A 20,343-nucleotide genomic window follows, 5' to 3' on the forward strand; every position below is an offset into this window, starting at 1 on the left:
TAGTGGGTCGGGTTGGAAGTGACCACAGTGGGTCATCTGGTCCAACCTGCCTGCCCAAGCAGGGTCATCCTACAGCCCATGGCACAGGATTGTGTTCAGACGGTTCTTCAGTATCGCCAGTGAGGAAGAGCACACCCTCTCTGGACAACCTGTTCCCGCGCACAGTGTGCAACACAACTGTGTAAAGTGCTCTTAAGAAAACAACCCCCCCCACACACACACACAAAACAAAACCATCAACCCAGTTTTTTTAAAGCTCTGTCTCGTTGCCAATTCAGGGAACGCTCGAGGCCCCAAATCACGGTGCCCTTCGGGAGACCCCGCTCGCCCAGAGAGTGCTCCCAGTGCCTCCCGCTGCCCTGCACAGCGCACACGGCAGCACCAGCGAGAGCAGTGGGCACCTTCCCCTGCTAAAATACGGCCCAAATACAGAATGGAGTGACTACAACATGACCAAGGACAGCAGACAACTTTCTGTGTTTTATTTTTATCTTTTCATTTATCATAGTACAATAATGTAAGTTAACAAAAAAAAAAAAAAATCTAGTGCCAACTTCCACGGTGTCAAGTGCTCCACAAGTGTCCATTAGAAGTCAAAAAGTGTTGCTCCAGGCTTACAGCGACATTACCTTCCAGAGGACTTAGTCACAGAGGATGCCACTATAATTTTGTGCTGTTTCCGGAGAGCAACCCACCCCATGGCTCCAGACTCCACAGTTCCCTGAATGTCGGGTTTGGTTCATCTCACACCAGCCCATGGGATCTGGGAGAGAAAATGGGCCAAGGGCATGTGCAATTCAATTTCCATTTTGATAAAAGACAAATCCTGTGGTACATTTTGCCAGGATAGCAAGTCCAAGGTGTGTAAACACAGCCAGAGCAACACAGCAACTGGAGGAAGACAATGGGGTAAGTGCAACTAAGGCAAAAGGGAGTAACTTCCATTTTGACGCGACCACAGCAGATGGTTGGGCTGAGGAAATGATTCAGTAGCAAAACAGGTATCACAGTACACCTGGACTACAGAATCAGTGAGACTATAGTTTAAGCTTGATTATTTATATTTACAAATTCTGAAGAATATTTAAAATTTCCCCTTCTTTCCCCTTCCTCCCACAATTGCAGTCTGCTGCACTTTTCAAAAGCACAGACGCTTGCTTTTACTGAATTTAAGGCTATTATGACAAAAAAAAATGTTTACGACTCCCCTCTCCAAAACTAAGTATAAAAGTCAATTTGCTCTAGAATGTCTTGGATAACTCTAAATATAACCATCTGTTTCCCAAAACAAATCAACTCATTTTTATATTTGGAAGACAAAAAATTTACACTGCAGAAGTTGGTCTTCATACACATACTCTTGTCCTAGAAACCAAACGACTTAACACTGCAAGGTAGATGTGGCTCAGGACACCCACCCTCTACTGAGTACAGATGTGCTGGTGGGAGAGGTTCACCATCACTCTCTTTGCCTCAAAGTACCAGATCATCAAAAGATCTGCTATGGAACATTCTAAAGTTAATCCACCTTGCTCTGAGACAGGCTGAGGATGTACTCACATAAGCACATCTAAGGAAGCAGCAATTTCTGAGAAAGAGTGCTGGGAAGACAATATCTGCCTGTAAGTGTTCTCACCTGAGAGAGAACTGCACAGGAACAGCAGAAATGGACACAGTCCTAGCCATGACCACAGCTCCCAGTTCTCTCCATGGGCACAGGAGGATACTTGCTTATTGTACCTGTGAAAGCTCAACGCATTAGAGAACCCACATTTAGGAGGGTGAAGATCCTTTCCAGCACAGGAAAGTGGTTGATTTTGCATTCCCTGAATTAGGCAAGTGTTGCTGGTGGTTTAACAGTCAGCTGAACCTGGTCGAGAAGCAGCCACAGGTTGGGCAGGGCTTCACAAAGATTACTACAACCAATGCTTCCTCCTCTTAACCTTAAAGTGCTGGGAAAATGCAGCATGACCAGACTAGTTAGCCTAGAAATAAACTTCCACAGTCCTACCATACCATATCCTAACATGATAGATAAGGTTCCTAGGAGTTTAGACCATGAAATCCTTCACAGATGCTGATAAGAGAATTTCATAAGGAAAAAAATATAAGGTTGTAGTAACTGGTTAACAGCAAAAAACATGGTAAGTCAAATCTTGGTATGGTCAACCAGCATTTTTAGAATACAAATGACCCTTTCTAATGCACAACTATCACTTCATTTGTTCAATGGCATTTTTCACTAAAAAAAAAAAAAAGTTCCTCCAATTACGAACATCAAAGACAATACTGTAATAAAAACACTTCAGGTATTATTTAAGCTTTATAACTTACTAGAAGTTAAGATCTTTTTACATACATTTCCTATTTTTATCTTGAAAGGACAGCTAACCTTAAAACATATGGAGAACGGCTCACTACCTAAGGGCCAATTCTAAACATTCTCAGTCTGACTCATTTGGGATGAAAGAGCTTTATTTCTTGCACAGAAAGAGGCCCCCTACCAGTCCCTGCTTTGCCAGCTGCTGTGTATCTGGCTGACCTCCCAACAAGGAACATCAGTGAAAAAGCAGCTGTTATACATTTATGTTACCTACAGGCTGACACGCTCCACAGTCTGGTCAGAGCCTCTGAGCAACCACTGCCAAGTTGGCTGCACCCACTCAAAGTTTCTGTCTCCTGCAAAAGCTGACGTCTCACCTAACAGAGAAGGTTAAGCACGGCACTGCCAGCATCAGTCATAACCCTCACACAGATGGCATTGCTAAAATAAAGCAGTGTCTCTTTGCAACACGTTATAAAAATTCACTGATTGCCTTAACATACTGGAAACAATCACTGCATTTTCCCATTAAATATAGCATCGTGAATTCAGTAAAATCAGAAAAAAGTATTAAAAAAATCTTTCAAAATAGCTCCTTAGTTATACCTTGCTTGAACTGAACCCTTGGTATTTGAGCAGCATGAGTAATCTCATTTCATTTCTCAACATAACTCAAGACAGAACACAAATAATAAAAATACGAATAATCTATAAAAACCACAGTACATCAGAAATCTATGTAAAAAACATACGTCTGTATCAAGGAGCTCAGTAACAACTTAAAGCACCACTCAAAATTAAGTACCATACATGTTACAGTACATTCCATTTATTATGACAATTTAAGGCTAAAATAGGTACGACTCCCTTATAGTCAAGCTTTCTTATATTTATAAATGCATACAAACATTAAGTAGATACAAATGCGTAGGGTTTTTTATTGCTCTGAACTGTCTACTAGAATGTTCAACTTTCCCAGATGTTGTCTCAGTTTGCCTTTTTCAGTCAAGCTGAAGTCCTACAACTGCAACTTATGGCATTTGTACAATTATAGACCTTCTTTGATTCGAGCTGTAAATAAATTCAAAGATATATCAGACAAAATTGCCCACCATTGAAAACTTCATAACTTAGTTAACTAAACTATCTTATTGTCCATAAGATACACAATTCATCACAAAGATTAGTTCTGCCATTCTTCAGGAAGGATTTTCTTTTCAAAATAATAGTTCTAACCAAGCGGCAAACAAGACAACAAGCAAGAAATGATTGACTGGTACCAGTCTAACAGACTGGGCTTTGGGGGGAAAAAAAAAAGGAAGCTGGATATGTGCTCCAAAACAAAGAGCAAACTCTTCTTCTTGCTCATAGAGCAATTATGTTTCCTAATTATGTAAGGCGATGCCTCATTCTGCCAGTGCCAAATTCTTTGACTGTAGCTTGTCCATTTCTTGACCAATATTCCCCTCAATGGTATCACACTGGGCAAGAAAAACCTGAGAATAAGAAACAAACAAATGTTATTGGAGACACTATTTGGCAGTGGGAGGTGCTTCTGAAGAACTGAAACTGCAGTTTCTATCATGAATTTGAAGATGTCAACTCAACAACCATTTTCCAGTTGGTTTGGTAATAGTTTATCCACACCTGCATTTACCCAGAATTCAACAGAAACATGACATTGGATAAGGCAATAGCATGGCTGCACATCATCACCAGTCCTTTCAGTTGTTCCAAAGTTCATAAACAACAGCAAGAAACGTAAAGGTTCAGACAAGTTAGTGCTTCATTCAGTTTGGAACATGACTTTTAAGCTCCTTTCTAAAACGTGTTCTTCAGAGGCCAAGGCTGGGAGGGACAAACCTGCTCAGTCAAATTTAAAACAAGCTTTCATGAAACCAAGACCTTTTCTATTTCTTAAGACTAAAAGACATCACTGAATACTCATCTTTATCAGTAAGTAGCTGGTGTTCCTCAAAAGACAGAAGGCTCCTTTCCAAAAAGGGCAGTCCACAGCACCTTAAGCTTTCTTAGAACCTGCCCACAAGTTCTCACAAGTAGAGCAACACACAGAGAGCATTTAGGAGCCAGCAGCCCCTGGTCACTTTGCTCATCCTGTACACAGCACAACACACCAGCACTTTAAGCCAATAAATTGTTTTAGGCCAATCCTAAGGTATGTAACTGTATTGCACTTTCTGAGTAGGATTCTCCCATTAGCTATTCATGTCTTGCCTTTGATTTTGCTATGTCTGCACCAGACTCCGACAGTCAAACCAGATATTTCATGTTATTTACATTTAAGTGATACTAAGAAAGTGCTTTCCTTCTAAAGCAGCAAATGGTTGTGCCATGTGAATGTTCCTCAACCATCACACTGCTTTGAATCATCTGTTTCCAACCAATCCCTTGAGCTGTCATCAGCTCATGTCTGTAAGAACTTGAGTGATGAAAAAGTGAAGGTGGTAACAACTGCAGTTGCTGGCTGCTTCTGTTTTATGTTTATCTCCCCACACAGGAAGATGTGTGACTGCCAGCAGTAAAAGGCAGTTAATAGCTCCCCCTGGCTTTCATGGATACTCAAGAATGATAAGCGTAACTTGCCACTGTTCTCCTGCTCTTGCTCTGGAAAAACAAACTGCTGTTGACAGCTCTGGTCTGAAACCCCTTAGGATTCTTCTGCAGTCCTCAAAGGGTTCAAAACCCACAGCTGCATAATGCTGTGCCTATAAAAGCACATCAGTAATTCCAATCTCTGCTCAACAGAGTCCATTTTATGCTTTAACAGCAGTTCTTACACAAAGCCCCACTTACTTCTGCTGTAACTTCACCCAAGAGCGGAGACCCAGTAGCTTCCACAAAGCTGAGAACAGCCACCAGTCTATTACAAGTTTTGCTGCCTTGGTTAGGCACATGGAATTAAGAGCATGTTCGGAACCCCACATAACACAGCTACACCAGCAACCACCTTTGTTTCCATTTGCATTACCTGAACTTACCTCAGTAACTGAGTACCAACTGCTTTGTCCCTAAAGCTGTAACTAAAACCATTTCTCCTACAAAGTACTTCCTGGTAGGCCTTCCTCTATAATAGATGGCTATTCTAAAAAACTTGTGAAACACCAATGGGAAGTATTTAATAAGGTTACAGTAAAAGGCAAAATCTTTCAACTCTATATATGAATGCAAGGTACTTCCACAAACAATTTTTAGGAGCCCAACCTGGCACTAAAGCTAGCACAATACAAAGAAATCCAGTAAAACAAGTATCATTACCATTCATTTATGTAAGTTTGAGTGGCAGGGGGTGAATTCCAGTATTTATTAACAAACCTTTAATTCAAGGTCTCTAAGGAAACAATGTCTAGGAATTTACAAGCATCATACAATAGAAAAGCAATTAAACCCTCCATCCCCAGCACAGCTGCTCTTCTGTACAGATCTGAAAGACCTACTCTCCATAGAAAGTTGGTACATTGCAATAGAAGCTAAATTTTCCAAAGAACACCTCTGGCAAGGTCAGGAGTAGGTCAGCAGAAGTTACAGCTGACTGCATCCTTGTGCCCAGACCTCAGTCATTACTCCAGTCCACCAAGATTCAAAAGAAGGAGGAATGATCAGTCCTGGTGTCTTTACAAGTTATCAGAAGTACTTCACATCATCAGGCAGCCATAAGACGAACCACTAATGTAAATGACAAACATTATCTGAAAACAGCATGAACTATGAAAATCTGTATTTTGTGAGCTGTTCTATAAAGCTATTAAATACCTCTCAAAGGGAGGTCATACGAAATACCAATGTAAGAACAAACACTGAAAAAATCTAAGCAGCTCATTTTCACAAACTCTTGGTATACATGTGCCCAGCATTTATGGAGGAAAAAAAAAGGAAAAAACCCCATCAGAAATAAACCAAGAAAACTCACCTGGACCCTCTTCACCAACCCCTTCTTCTTCAGTTTGCAATCACTGAAATTCTCTGGCAGATTCTGCAGTAAAATAAGCAAACAGGTTGATGCAGCTTAATGCTGAAATTAACATGTTAGACTTACAGCAAAAACTGGAATTATCAAAGAATCCTCTGAATAGGCATCCTGAAAATGCCATGCCTGCTCAGTGAGGATGATTACGCAGGAAAGAATATATAAGAAAAAGTCACTAAAAAGTCAGGAATGCAGCATGGTGACTGCAAAGAACCAAGCCAGCAAATCTACCATGTGCCTTTAGGGAATACACAGCAACAGAATACACACACTGCTTTTTCTACTGTGTTGTGTTAGCCATTTGGCCGAGCTTCATTTTCAGTATTGTTTTCAGAGATTATAACATGAACAAATTTCTTACAAATACATTAACTCAATTACTTGCCATCATTAGAATGTATCATTAGTAATACAGCCATTGCCAGTCTAAGCTGTACATCTGATCATCTCTGCAAAGTAATCATGGAAGGCAACAGATGTGAAGTGCTACATGATGTCAGCTTTTAATTTAATTCAAACTGCATCATTTTCTGTACTCCTTCCACCCATTATGTTCATGTATGTCATCCTGGCAAGTGTTAACATGCTTTGTCCTTTTTGAGCTATGTGAAATTGGGGTTGTTGCTGGGGAATGGTGCTCAGGTTTATGGTATTTTTTTAAACAGGTAAAAACATCTGTATAGATGATTATCATTATATAAAGTTTATGTTAACATTCTTAGAAACACTGCATTCTCACTGGTGAAGATGCATAAAAATCTTGGGAGTTTCACACTAGTTTACCTTTTATTTTCCAGCCTAACTCCAGATCAAGAAGAGAGGTTTCCCTAACCTAATCTGTTTCATTTCAGCCAAAATGTGAGCCCAGCTGGGAGGTTTAGATACATAAACTTTTGTAACAATCAAAAAATGCTGCTCTTTTCTTTTATTGTTCAGACAAATGGTTTCTACTCCTCCTGTTGGTTGCCCATGCTGTGTGTGCTGGTGTGAGGCACTTCAGCTGGGCTGTCGGCCGTGTGTCACCTTCCTATGGGAACACTCCTTAACTCTTCAGAGGTACTTCAGTGGTGTTTCCCTCTTGGTCCCTAACAGCTTGATGGCTGGAGTAGAAAGCTACAACCTAGTTCCATTACTGAAACTTGGTAGGACAAATCCATCACTGGAGTCATGGGATGGCATTGCCAGGAGGTTGGACAAGATGAACATTAAAGGTGCCTTCCAACCCTAGCTATTCTATGATTATACTCCATGATAAACTGGCAAGATGCACTGCAGGCTCTCACACATTACAGCCTCAAAGACTCGTCTCTTGTATGCACATAACTCACATTTTATACAAGAAATCCTCAAACCAACCACCGTTTACACAGTAAAAAATGTCTGTATTTTCCTGCCTGTAGATTCTCTCTGTTCTTGAGTGTTCTTTTAACTAAGAATCCAGCATTCCTGAGCGCTGCTTCTTAGGGAATGCAGACTCTCTTTAATTTCTGTCCCCTCTCCCAGCTGATCTCTTAATAAAACCACCTCCCTTGCCACAGAACACCACCTTAAGCTCTGCTCAAGTTCCATTTGTTCTGGCACTGCTTCCAGTAACAATTTTTAAGTTTAGTGTTGCCACCATGTCTTTTGGTTCTCCTCTTTTGGTTCCTAAACCACAGATCCCAGTACATAGTATCTGATGCCTGAACCTACTATAGAGCAGTGTAGTCAATCAATAAACAAAAGAAAGCTAGTAAAATTTATTATTTATGGCTATCTTATCAGAACCAAAGTGACACTATTATAAACACAGGCACTCTTCCACAATGGATGTCACTAGCAGTAATACCTAGAAATATTTTGGGGTTGTTATCAAATGGTTTAAAAAAAAATAAAAACCACTCTGCTACATATGGCATCAACTCTAATCAGTTGCAAAAAAGGATTTTTATTGACACTCCATCCGTCTAACAAAAAGCTTTTTCGTTAGGTTCATTCAAAAATCCAAATGAACAAATAATATTTTATAGGTTTTCTTGAGTACCAGCCCTTCTTATACTAATTAGTAAACTGGACAGGTAGACTAGTTTCTTTAAAAACAATTATTAAATGGCAGCACTTGCCAATGGGTTTTCTTAATGCAGCAGTGGTAGCTAAGAATTCTGCCCTCACTGAGGGATGACAGTATTTTTATGCTTGTAGGGAAAAGTCCCAGGGTAAAATTCAAGAAAACTGAGAAGCTACAAAATCTGTAATCAGCATACAGGCTAAGGGGGGATGAAATGGAGGATGGAGCAGGGTGGAAAGTTACCAACCCAGGTATAACAATATGGAAAATTATAGGGAGAAAATGTGGTTGCTATTCCCTGGATGGAATGCGCTCAGCATGCCCGACTTCCCATACACAATACAGGCTAAGGGGGCCTAGAGAGACACTGGACTGCAGACAGCATGGCCAGGGTCTGTCCAAATCCTTGCAAGAGGGGGAATGTGGTGGTACCTTGTAGCTGGTAAGCCACGTAACAGCTGGCACCCAAGGAAGGAAAAAGATTTCCTGCTGTTGAACCAGCAACTGTGGCAAGATCACAATGCCCACCTCCATCCCAAAGTCTCCCTGAGATGCAATACTAATGTATAGCTGCAGCCTAAAGGTCACCTCAGATGCAATGCTGACATTACCCACCTCCAAAGCACAACCACCCCCCCACTGAACATGATGCATGACTAGAGTCACTTTAGCTCCACCTAAACATAAAAATAGTATAAAAGTAAGTTTAAAATGGTGTAAAAACAGGGAAGACTCCATTACTGGGGATTAGCACTGGTTAGTATATTGCTTTAAGTACGGTTTTGCAACCAGATACTATCACCAGCAATCCTGTCACAGCTTTCTGTTGTATTAATAAAGGAGTGCTATTCCACAAACTGTTAGAGTGAGTCCTTCAAGGGCACTTACAGTCACTGGCAGCAGGTAAATATTTGACTATGGATACCCAGGAGGAAGTCCCTCTTATGCTGTTGGCATTTGTCCCTGAATCTTGCCTGGGGCACGAGCAGACCGATTAAAGGTGTGGAGGCCCAGGAGGGTGGCCTCTCTGTTTGCATGTGACCCCAAGCAAGTCAGCTGAACTACCCTCGGATCAAGTGGACTGCGCAGGGAAGGGTCGCCGTAACAGGATGCTGACAGACTGGGGGGCACAAGGGTCTCAGCTAACCTGGGCCACCAACACACAAATCAAACAGGAAGGGTTGAAGAAAACCTCCCCTTTCACATGGCAGTGCTCCTTGAGCTTCAGAAATACCTTCCTCTGAAGCTCTGATTTCATGTTTACAACTCATGCTAAGATATTAAAGAATTATAGTAAGAAACACTTATCACATTTTAATTGATCCAGATAAATTCAAAAAGTTTAGTAATAGGTTCTCATTTTAACTGGAAAAACTTCCCAGATGTCTGGGAAATGTTTGTTACAGGCACAAGGATGGGGTTTTCTCCAGAATGCTTCTTTCTTTTAATCCTTGAAATGTTAATTTGGTATTGATTTACCCAATGACAAATATAGCAGAGACAAGGAGACCATTAAATTTCATCAGAACAGAATGGTAATTTAAGTAAGTTCTACAGAGGAACTATAATTTAAAAAAATCCTCAGGTAAGGAGGATGGGCCAACAGGGCATAATTATGAGTCAGTAACACCCAGACCGATAGATGCAATTTGAGAGATTTCTCGTGAACTTATGTTAACAAAATCAGTGACTTGTATTTCAGAAGAGAAAGCTTTTTTCAGTCATTAGAACAATCTGTTCTCTGCAATATTGTCTTTCTAGATTAAAAAAATCGGCCATTTAATAGGAGACCATCTTGAGGACAAAGTGAGTGCTCACACTGCGATATTGGTGAAAGCGTCCATGTAAACTAGAGCTGGTTCACAAGTACATTCTGTTCATGACTGTGGGTTTAAATCTTCCTACTGCTGTCAGAAAAACTTTCCCTTTTTTCTTGAAAAAGCTTTTCAGATATTTAAAAACCTGAGCCAGATGACCAAGTAAAGCATTTCCTGTGTTCTTCTCACTGAAATTTGTAGTAAGCAGTGTATTTTGACTTCTACCCTGGACCACATGTTTTAACTGATTAAATAAATAGCAATTCTGCTAATGCACATACGTATCTTCAACTGTTGAACAAGACTCAACTGCATTCTTCCTGAAGAAAATCTCTAAGATCTGTAGTTTATGGCAATGTCTGACTGTGTCACAATATCAAAAATTTGTAAGATGCTCCTAAAATCTTACAATCTTAGGAGCAGTGAAAGCAGTAGCTGTTTAAACACATTTATGTTAAAATGCTTGTTACAGATGCTCTACCCAAAAGAATCCCTTCAAGACTTTTCTTTCACACCTCTGGGGGTGACAACACTGTATTTTTTCTCTCACACCCCACCACTGTATGACTATAAACTTACTTCTCCACCTTCCAAATCCCGTCTTTTAAATTCACAATTGTTGAACACAATTAAAAGTATTTAATTGTAAATAAAAAATATTTAATTCCAAACTCAGCTCCTCTAACTAATGAGCTCATCTGCTACCAGTAAGAGAGTGATACTCCTAGAATAGAGAGAAAACAATACGCAGGCTTCCTCACCCTTAGCTCTCTGTAACCAACCAAATCTCATTTTGTACCAAGCTGTATAGTTTTGAGTGATCCAAGTAACACACAGCAGCTGAGACACTCTAATGAGCTTTGACAATTCTGCCAAAGGAAAAAACTGGAACATTTATAGTGTGAGGCTGCTGGTATGTTCCACTTCTACAATGCATCATCCATTCTTCTCAGTCAGTCACATTTTTCCCCTCTGAATTTTTCAACATGCTGTTGACAGAATCAACAGCACCTCTACATGTTCAATAGCATTTAACAGATGTGTCAGAACCAGCCTTTACTTGGCTGCCGAAAAGAACGCTAATTACTTGTATAAACCAATTCTACAATACAGATAAAATATTTTACTGCTTTGCATTTCTATTTGCCATTTTTTACTCCAGTGGAACCCATTTATTGTTCATACACACCCCTCATTACCATTCTGTACTGCTGCCTCCAGATACTGCAACCACAGTACAGCTGAGTACTGCCTCAGCTGGTGGCCTGTTCGTCTGACCTGGTGTAATACCAGCACACTGAACTCCCACATTTTATGTAAAGATTCCACCTACATGTACTTAATCTGCAAGATTTCACAGAAGTCCAGTAGTCATGACAAATCTCACAGCCAGCTTTGTATATTAAAAGAAACAAATATGTGCAGTGTAACTGCAATCACCAGTAATCCAAACCCTCATTTATTTAAACAAAAAAACAAAGGCTTTTCAATGTCATAGGCTCTTATACAACAAAGTGACAAACAATTATTATGGATTTTGAAAGATACTAATTATAATTTTAGTCTTAGCTCTGATGTTGGAACCCTGAGTTTAGAGAATTTAGGTTTCTGGGATATAATAATATATATATGTAACAATATGGAGGATTTTGGGTGTGAATTTGTTCATCATCTTTTCACCTTCTTCTGCACAAATCTGGCTGTTCTGGTATTGGGTCAAAAAACCCTCGCTGCAGGTCATGAATAGATAGTTACTGGATTATAAATAAAAACATATTACTTAGCATTTCATAATTGGTTGATTTGTACTTTAAATGGCCTTGGAAGTTAGAACTCAGGGCCATCTTCCACCTTGTTAACTAAGAGACACATCCAGTGCAGCTGTGCTACAGATAAGAAAATAATAAACAACAATTAGAAGAAAAGCCTGGTGTTTCCTGCATTTCAATCCGAACTCTGAGTAAAAGACTCGAAATTCAGAGACAAAAAGAAAACAGAGAAATTAACACTCTGACTGCTCCACTTTCTCAAGAAACAAAACTTCAAGAAACAAAGCACAGGGACTCCATTATTTCCCAACCTAAACACCAAGTCACTGATTATAAGTCTTCTAAAACATTGTACTAGACCTAAAATCCCTTGTCCAGTACTGTTCAGAGTATTTTGGATAAGGTGATACATCACAGCATGGTTGCTGTTTAAACCACACAGAAAATAACAGAGTTAAAAGCAATCTTGGGAAATTGAGTTTGGATTAATCAGGAAGCAGTGAAACAGTTTTACAAGGCTGCCTGCTGGGTTCCAGAACTGCACACCCAAATACAAGTACTGAGGTTTTTTCTAAATAGGATTTGGTATCAAAAATTGAAGGGGTCAGAAACAAGCTTTAATGCCATCCAATTGAGACAGTTGTCACCTTATTGATATTTCCATGACAACACATAGTAAATCTGCCACTTCATACAGGAAATCAGTTATATGAAGTCTTTATGTCTAACAGCATTCAGTAACTGTCAGCATATTCTCCATATGAGGCACAGAAGGAAACAGAAATTTGAAGACTCCAAAATACTCAGAACACAGCAATTTTTTTTAAAGAAGTATTTAGAACTGTTAGCTCTAACAAACAGCAAAGACTAGGTTATCATCATACACTCAAAATGCAAAAGCAGGAAATCAGTTATTAAGCTTCCCACTATTCCTAGGAACACATCCGTATTACATAGCATTTGATGATGGCCAATTCAAATTATTAGTCTTTGATTTAGTCTACTGTTGAGCTTTTCAAAGTGTCTATCAATTAAACTACATTTATTTCACCAGTTACAGGTATTTGCATGGCATCTTTTTAAAAAAAATCCAATAAATAATCTCCTGTACCAAGGAGGAGACCCAGAAACACCACTACCAAAGAAAAGCAGCACTTTTCCTTCAGAGCAGGATCTTACAATATCCTTAATATGCAATGTAATTACATAATGGAGCTTACAGAGAATGATCAGCAGACAGAGAAACAGAATAAGGAGATTGCCACAACCAGGGTATCTTCTATTTATCTCTGTACAAGACCCTTATTCTCATCTAGCTCTCAGCTACTACATGATACAGAAAGATGTATATTATAGTCTGGAAATGTAATGTAAGGTTATGATCCACTAATGACTGCAAAGCACTTGGATATACCCAGTATATATATACCAGTATATACTTTCTTGAAAGAACCCGGTCCTCAATATGCAGGTATCTCAGATAAAAGTACTGTCAGTCCACATATGACTGACCAGAAAATCCTTCAGTCTGCAGGACCTCCTTGTTCCTCTGTGGTATAAAATATGAAGTGTATCTCATTGTTTGGTTTTTTTTCCCCAGACCTATACTGTACCATGAAAGTTTGCCAAGAAGCAAAAAAAGGACAAAACTTGAGCAAAGGATACCCATTTTTCACCTAGTCTTCATGGGCTGCTGTCCCAATTGAAACTCTTCTGTAGAATGGGAATTCATACACAGGCATTACTGGCACCATTTAGAAAGAGAGGCCGCCAGGTAGTCTTTTGGAAACATACAGGGTCAAGTATTGCATATTAAGGAAAAAAATGAGCAAAGGGATTATCCAATTTTCAAAGTCAAATTCAATTTTTAGTACATGAAAATATCAAGTAAGTTTCTGTTGGGATTTGACCTCTTCTGTGGTTAGTTACTTACAATGGCATCAATCTGTTCAAGGGTCTTCATGAACTGCTCTGCAGTTCCTTTTATCCTCTTGTCCAGCTGTTTTAGTGCTTCTGCTTGGAGATCCTTTGCTAAAAATCCCTGAAGAAGAAAAAAACAAAATTATCCCACACCCTACACAATACTCACCTTAGAAAATCTGTCAATCCACAACAGGAGAAAACATCTTGTACTGTTTCTGTATTTTCAAGCATAATAGGGACTCTAATCTTAATCTGTATTCTTCTGTATGTTATCAATTCTTGACATGGTAAATCTGTTAGGTTTACTTAAATGATAAACAAGTAATAGACCCTCTTCTTTGGACTTTGAGTGAACTCTATGTTTTTCCAGATGTAAAGAATATAACTTATCCCCTGTGAAACAATATTTACCTTTTTCTGAACAGTGCCATGTCTCTACTTTGCAAACTCATATATGGCATTTGAAATTCATTAAGAATTATTACTGACTCTTGGACATTTAGAGGGGTGGCCTATTACTGACTACTCAAAACCTTCAAACTGTTTTGTTTGGGTTTTTTTAAATAGATACACCTACAAAACTGCTTTGCAAAGATGTAAAGTGATACAAAACTGGCATACCTTCTGGATACTTGTGAACTCTTTATTAACTTCCTCTAATTTATTAGCTATTTGCTCCACTGACTTCTCCAAATCTTTTAACTTCTTTAATTCAGCCTCTTCTTCTGGACTATTCTGTGTATTCAAAAGTACAACATTCACAACTAAGGGACAAATAAAGACACAATGCAGCTAAAAAGCAGCAGTGCTGACACAGACATAAAGGCTTCTGATGGTTTAGAACACACACTACACTGTGGCTATTCTTTCCATATTTCAATACCTACCAAATAAGCTTCTTCCAAAGCTTAATTACAAATACAGCTAAATCAGCAATGTATTATTATAATGAGATTAATTTGAAGGGAAAAGGAAAAGTGCAAATTTTTTTTCTTTTTGTAAACTTATCATTTCTAAAGTATAGGCAACATTTACATAATGAGATTATTACCTCATCCTCGACTTGCAAAGCCAGCCACAAATCATTTCCCCAGAAATAACCCAGACAATCAAGACACAGTAGCTACAATTGGGGAAGCGGTTTTTTAAACCAGAAAAATAAGATGAGCAGATAAGGTCAGCAGTACACAGAAGGTTCATGAGCACTGACCACAGATTAGGCAGAGTCTTGTCAATAATGTAAAGCAGAAGCCAGTCAATAATGTAATTTCAGAGAAGTCCAAACTGCACTTATTTGCAGTGTAAAATGAGATCGAACTCAACTTTGTGGATAGGTATACAAGATTAGGTTAATGCTACAGCTTCTTTGTGTGTTCAGCAGCTGACTTACTGACAAAAATGATGACAGTTTAAGGGGGAAAAAAGGTCCAAAGGCAATGCTTACCCTTTTCCCAATCAACATGACTTTGCAACCATTTTTAACACCAAGTGCTGATAATGGTTGTTCCAATTCTTTCAGAGACTTTCCTAAATGAAGAATGAGAGAGGAAAAAAAATAGTTAAAGTACAGTTAGTGGCATAAGAATGTCTTTTTGAAGACATTCAAAACATGGACACCTGAAAGTGACTACGATGAAAGCTCATCATCTGTACAGATCATGGCAGATTTGTAAGTTACCTTTGTATATCAGTTTCTGAAAAGGAACTGGCACTCCAGTGACTTGTTCAATAAGTACAGCCATGTCTTGTAGTGTAGGTTCACCATCTTCTTGTTGAGAAGCAACTTGAATACTGTGTTTTTCATTACCTAGTAGAAAAACAGTAACAGTAATACGTACTGTAACCTGAAAATATTACAGAGAAAATCCATCTCTAATATTTATTACCATTAATACAGAAAGTTCTCAAATCACAGGTTCTCATGTAGAATCATACTTTTCAATCAATTTATTCTACTACACTTCCTTCCTCTTGAAGTGACTGACCTCAGCTGAAAATTTTGGGTTGCACTGGAATAACCTGAAGAGTTTGATCAGGTGTTTTTTACTGCCATAATTCAGCTCCTGCTAAATATTGTTCCTCATCTCTTTCTAAAAGTACAGATGGTGTCCAGACATCCTACAAGCTAAAGCACGAAAGCCCACACCTTCCTGATGTATCCCATTTCCTACTTGTAGGAACTTCTGATGTCATGAGTCTTTGGTATCTGAGACAATTTATCACTTCCTTTGCTCCCTTCTTCTCAAACACAAGAAACAAGCAATCATTGTCGACCCCGTTTCATCTCCACCACCAACCAGAGAGAATTCTCAGAGTGCAAAAACTATTTCTCCCCATGAACTGCTGATAAGCAGACATAACCACTTGGAGAAGTCCCAGCTTATCTGTCACCTTCCACTTACAGAGCATCCTATTCAGACTCCCTATGATTACTTGCATGCAAACAGGAGGTAGCTCTCAGGGGGAAAAAAGGAGTATGCCTATTAATCTCTGCTTTGCAACAGACCCTTTCTACAACCCTCTGCTCCCACACACTTAAGGTCTGTCAATCTCAAAGCACTCACAGGAATCAACCACCACTGGCTGCAAGGGAAATCAAAACAGGTATTTTTTACTCTGCAGGAAGAGAGAACTTAACACATACCAGAAGGAAAACTATTCTCACACCATAATTTAAAGTACATGTATCTTTTACAAAGGAGAGTACCAGAAAAGTTGATTTTAAAATGCTCCAGCCTCTCACAGTCACATGACAAGTGACATTGTAGTCTCAAAAATTTTAAAGCTCTAACAAAATTTGTTATTCCAAGACAATTTTAACCTTAAAATCACATTATGCCCCTCTCACCCAAGCATTTTTCATGAACTGCCCTTCTTACTAGTTTGTTTTGGGGAAAAAAAAAAACAAACCACAAAACACAACCTCAGTATATTTCAAAAGGTCATTTTGATATACACAACTGCTTTGTAAAAGGGCTCTGCCAGCGAGCAGTTGAGAGAAAAAAAAAAAACATTAACTGAGGAAAAAAAGAGATCAAGTTTGTCTAACAAAATAACTAGTTTAATTACAAATCATGAGTACCACTTTGGGGAGACTGTAAACAAATTTTACTGTAAATTCACAGCAGAGTGAAATCACCATAAAAAAACAACTCATGGGTTAGAACTGGTATCACAGCTTCTCAGCTTGCTTCAGTAAATTACAACACTAATTTGAAGTAAGCACTACTGCAAAATTCCAAAATACTTATTTTTTTAAAAGCATAAATATATTTTAAGAAACAGGTCAATTCATTTTCTTGCTGTATCGGGTTTGCATGGCAAGGTTTTGGTACCGGGGGCCACAGGGGGGGTTTCTGTGAGAAGCTGCTGGAAGCTCTCCCTATGTCCAACAGAGCCAACGCCAGCTGGCTCCAGGACAGACACACGCACCGCTTGCCACGGCTGAGCCCATCAGCCATGGTGGAAGCACCTCTTCGACAATGTAGCTAAGAGTAAAAACAAACCTGTGCATCACCAACTGCAACCACAGAGAGGAGTGAGAATGGGTGACAGAAACAGCCTGCACTCACCAAGGTCAGTGCAGAAGAAAGGGCAGGAGGTGCTCCAGGTGCTGGAGCTGAGATTCCCCTGCAGCCCATGGTGAAGACCATGGTGAAGCAGCTGTGCCCCTGCAGCCTGTAGAGGCAGAGATCCATCTGCAGCCTGCGGATGATCACCACACCAGAGCAGGTGGATGCCTGAGAGGAGGCTGTGACCCTGTGGGAAGCCTGTGCTGGAGAAGGCTCCTTGCAAGGACTTGTAGACCCAGGGAGAAAGGAGCCCACACTGGAGCAGGCTTGCTGGCAGGACTTGTCACCCTGTGGGGGACTCACACTGGAGCAGTCTGCTCCTGAATGACTGCAATCCATGAGAGGAACCCATGCTGGAGCAGGGGAAGAGTGTGAGGAGTCCTCCTCCTGAGGAGGAAGGAGCAGCAAAGTGCGATGAACTGACTGCAGCCCACATTCCCCTGCAGTGGTCAGGCAGGAGGAGTTAGAGAACTGAGGAGGAAAGTTACGCCCAGGGGAGAAAGTAGTTTTTTCTCTTTTAGTTCTCATTGTTCTACTCTGATTTGAATGTTAATAAACTGCATTTCCCTGCGTCAAGTCTGTTTTGCCCATGACCTGGTGAGCATTCTCTCCCTGCCCTTCTCTCAACCCAGGAGCCTTTTGCTGTATTTTCTGTCCCCTGCCCAGCTGAGGAGGGGAGCGACAGAGTGGCTTTGGTGGGCATCTGATGTCCAGCCACGGTCTGCCCACCACACTTGCAGATTGTCAAGTCACACACATGGGTCTACCGTCGCTGTATTTTTCAGCCCTAATTTCCATCTTTCCCCACTTTCACTCCTGCACACAAAACTTTACTAAAAATGTTTTGCGTAAAGTGGTCAAGCAGCATGTGACAGCTGCAGGTGTAAATCAGACAGATGAAGCCCAAGCTGAACAAAGGCTTCTATTTGCTATCTATTAATGACAAAATAATTAGCAGGTAAAAAAACAATTGGAAAGACAAAAACATCCTCAGACAAGCAGGCTGTTGGCAAACAGCAAGATGTTGGAATTATAAATGTCAGTATCATTAAATTACTGACATCTTTGCAAAATGAAAACCCCTCAGATCAAATGGAGCTCTCTGAAGGCACCAGTTAGCACATGAATCATGATGATTCAAACAGATTATTCTACAAAATTCCTCACCAAAGACTTAAATAAAACTACCAGGAGATAAAGGAAACCTTTGAACAAAACAATTTGAAACACAATTTGAAAAGACGAATGAGCAAGCAGAAATAAACAATAAGCTCTAGAGATAGAAAGAACATGACCAACACAGTGCAAAACGAACAAAGGCAGAATTTACTATCAATAATTTTAAAAACTAATCCAATTAAAATATTACTAGGTTTAAGCAGAATACCTTGCTGATTTAATACTTTACTATCTTCTTCATTCCTCCTACTGTCTCACCTAGATCCACTTCAAAATCTAACTATGGTGCTTCCCATCTTATTTTTAAGAACTGCAGAGTCCAAGGTATTCTCATCCCTTTGCAGTACCGTTTTATATCTATTTATAGATACAAGCCCATCTTTGCCTCCACTTTCTTCTCCCTCCTCCTGTTTTTGAGGGAGGAAAAAAGCCCAACTGTGTCAGCTGGCCTTTGAGTGACCCATTCCATCAGGTCAGCACCAGCACCCACCTGTCCTACTGAAGAAACCACTCTCTGTTGCAGTCTTGTAGCTCACTAGCTGCAAACATCCAAGCCTCTTCAACAAACCAGAAGAAAGCCTACTGGGTAGCACCTGCTTTTAATATGCAGCGCTGACTTCAGCAATATATTTCATCTAAGTCAAGATTACCAAAACAACAGAATCACAGAATGGGTCAGGTTGCAAGGACAACAGTGGGTCATTTGGTCCAACTTCCCTGCTCCAGCAGGGTCATCCTACAGCACATGGCACAGGACTGTGTCCTGACAGTTCTTGAACATCTCCAGTGAGGGAGACTCCACAACCTCTCTGGGCAACCTGCACCAGAGTGCAGTCACCCCCACAGTAAAGAAGTTCTTCCTCATATTCAGGTAGAACTTCCTGTGCATCAGTTTCTGCCCATTGCTTCTTGTCCTATTGCTCAGCACCACTGAGAAGGCTCCATCTTCTTGGCGTCCTCCCTTTACATATTTATGCACAACAGTGAGGTCCCCTCTGTCATCTCTCCTCGAGGCAGAACAGGCCCAGCTCCCTCAGCTCTTCCTTTTAGGAGAGATGCTCCAGTCCCCCCATGATCCTCGTTGGCCCCAAACGACCTCTGCTCTGCGCCCTCCGGCAAAGGCCGCCCTGTCACCTGCTCCCACTATCAACCTTGCAGCACACCTACGCCGGCGATCCAGCTGGAGGAGACACTGGGAAGCCGCGGCCAGTAAGGAGCGAAGCCTCACGGCAGCAGCCGGCATGGAGCCCAGGCGGAACGGGGGCCGGGCCGTGCCCCGCCGAGGCCGCGGCCACCCCGGCCGCCCTCCGCTCGCCCCCCCCGCCGATGCGGCCGCGGCCCTCCCGCCCCGCAGCGCCCGGTGCCGCTCCGGGCCGGGCGGGGATCCCGGGCAGCGGGGAGGGGAAGGGCCGGGAGCAGCCCCCGCGGCCGGAGATGCGCCCCCGCCCGCTGCCCCTGCCCCGGGCGCTTACTGTAAGTGACGGTGACGGTCACCGGGGCTCCGGGCGCCGCCATCTCGCCCCGCCACAGGGAACCGTCCGCGGCGCTGCCGGGCCGCGTCACTTCCGGAGCAGGAAAACGGGAATGCCGTTTTCCCGGTCTGCTCTCACGGCGGCACCGCCGGGCAGCTCCCGACAGCAGCAGGGACGCGGCCGAGGCGGGCCTGGCGTAAACGGGACCTTTTCTTCCCCATCCCAAGCCAGGCCCCGCCTCTGGCCAGCCCGGTGC

The 20,343-nt window shown here is 41.2% G+C and overlaps 1 protein-coding gene across 2 annotated transcripts; it reads right to left on the minus strand.

Annotated features, from left to right (window-relative positions):
• Nucleotides 1-458: 458 nt before the first annotated feature.
• Nucleotides 459-20,335, minus strand: BAG1 (BAG cochaperone 1). 2 transcript variants are annotated; one of them, XM_048289289.1, is made up of 7 exons: nucleotides 20,088-20,325; nucleotides 15,543-15,671; nucleotides 15,309-15,391; nucleotides 14,486-14,599; nucleotides 13,875-13,982; nucleotides 6,252-6,314; nucleotides 459-3,819 (listed from the first exon to the last, which is right to left on the minus strand). In XM_048289289.1, exons 1-7 carry the CDS (start codon nucleotides 20,128-20,130, stop codon nucleotides 3,730-3,732), a joined length of 630 nt encoding a protein of 209 aa, XP_048145246.1. In that variant the 5' UTR covers nucleotides 20,131-20,325; the 3' UTR covers nucleotides 459-3,729. The 2 variants fall into 2 exon arrangements, with proteins under 2 accessions (XP_048145246.1, XP_048145248.1); XM_048289291.1 differs by lacking the exon at nucleotides 14,486-14,599 and having other exon boundaries at nucleotides 20,088-20,335.
• Between the last annotated feature and the right edge of the window lie 8 nt (nucleotides 20,336-20,343).

The sequence above is a fragment of the Corvus hawaiiensis genome, chromosome 30 (genome assembly GCF_020740725.1).
Source record: "Corvus hawaiiensis isolate bCorHaw1 chromosome 30, bCorHaw1.pri.cur, whole genome shotgun sequence".
Lineage (NCBI taxonomy): Eukaryota > Metazoa > Chordata > Aves > Passeriformes > Corvidae > Corvus > Corvus hawaiiensis.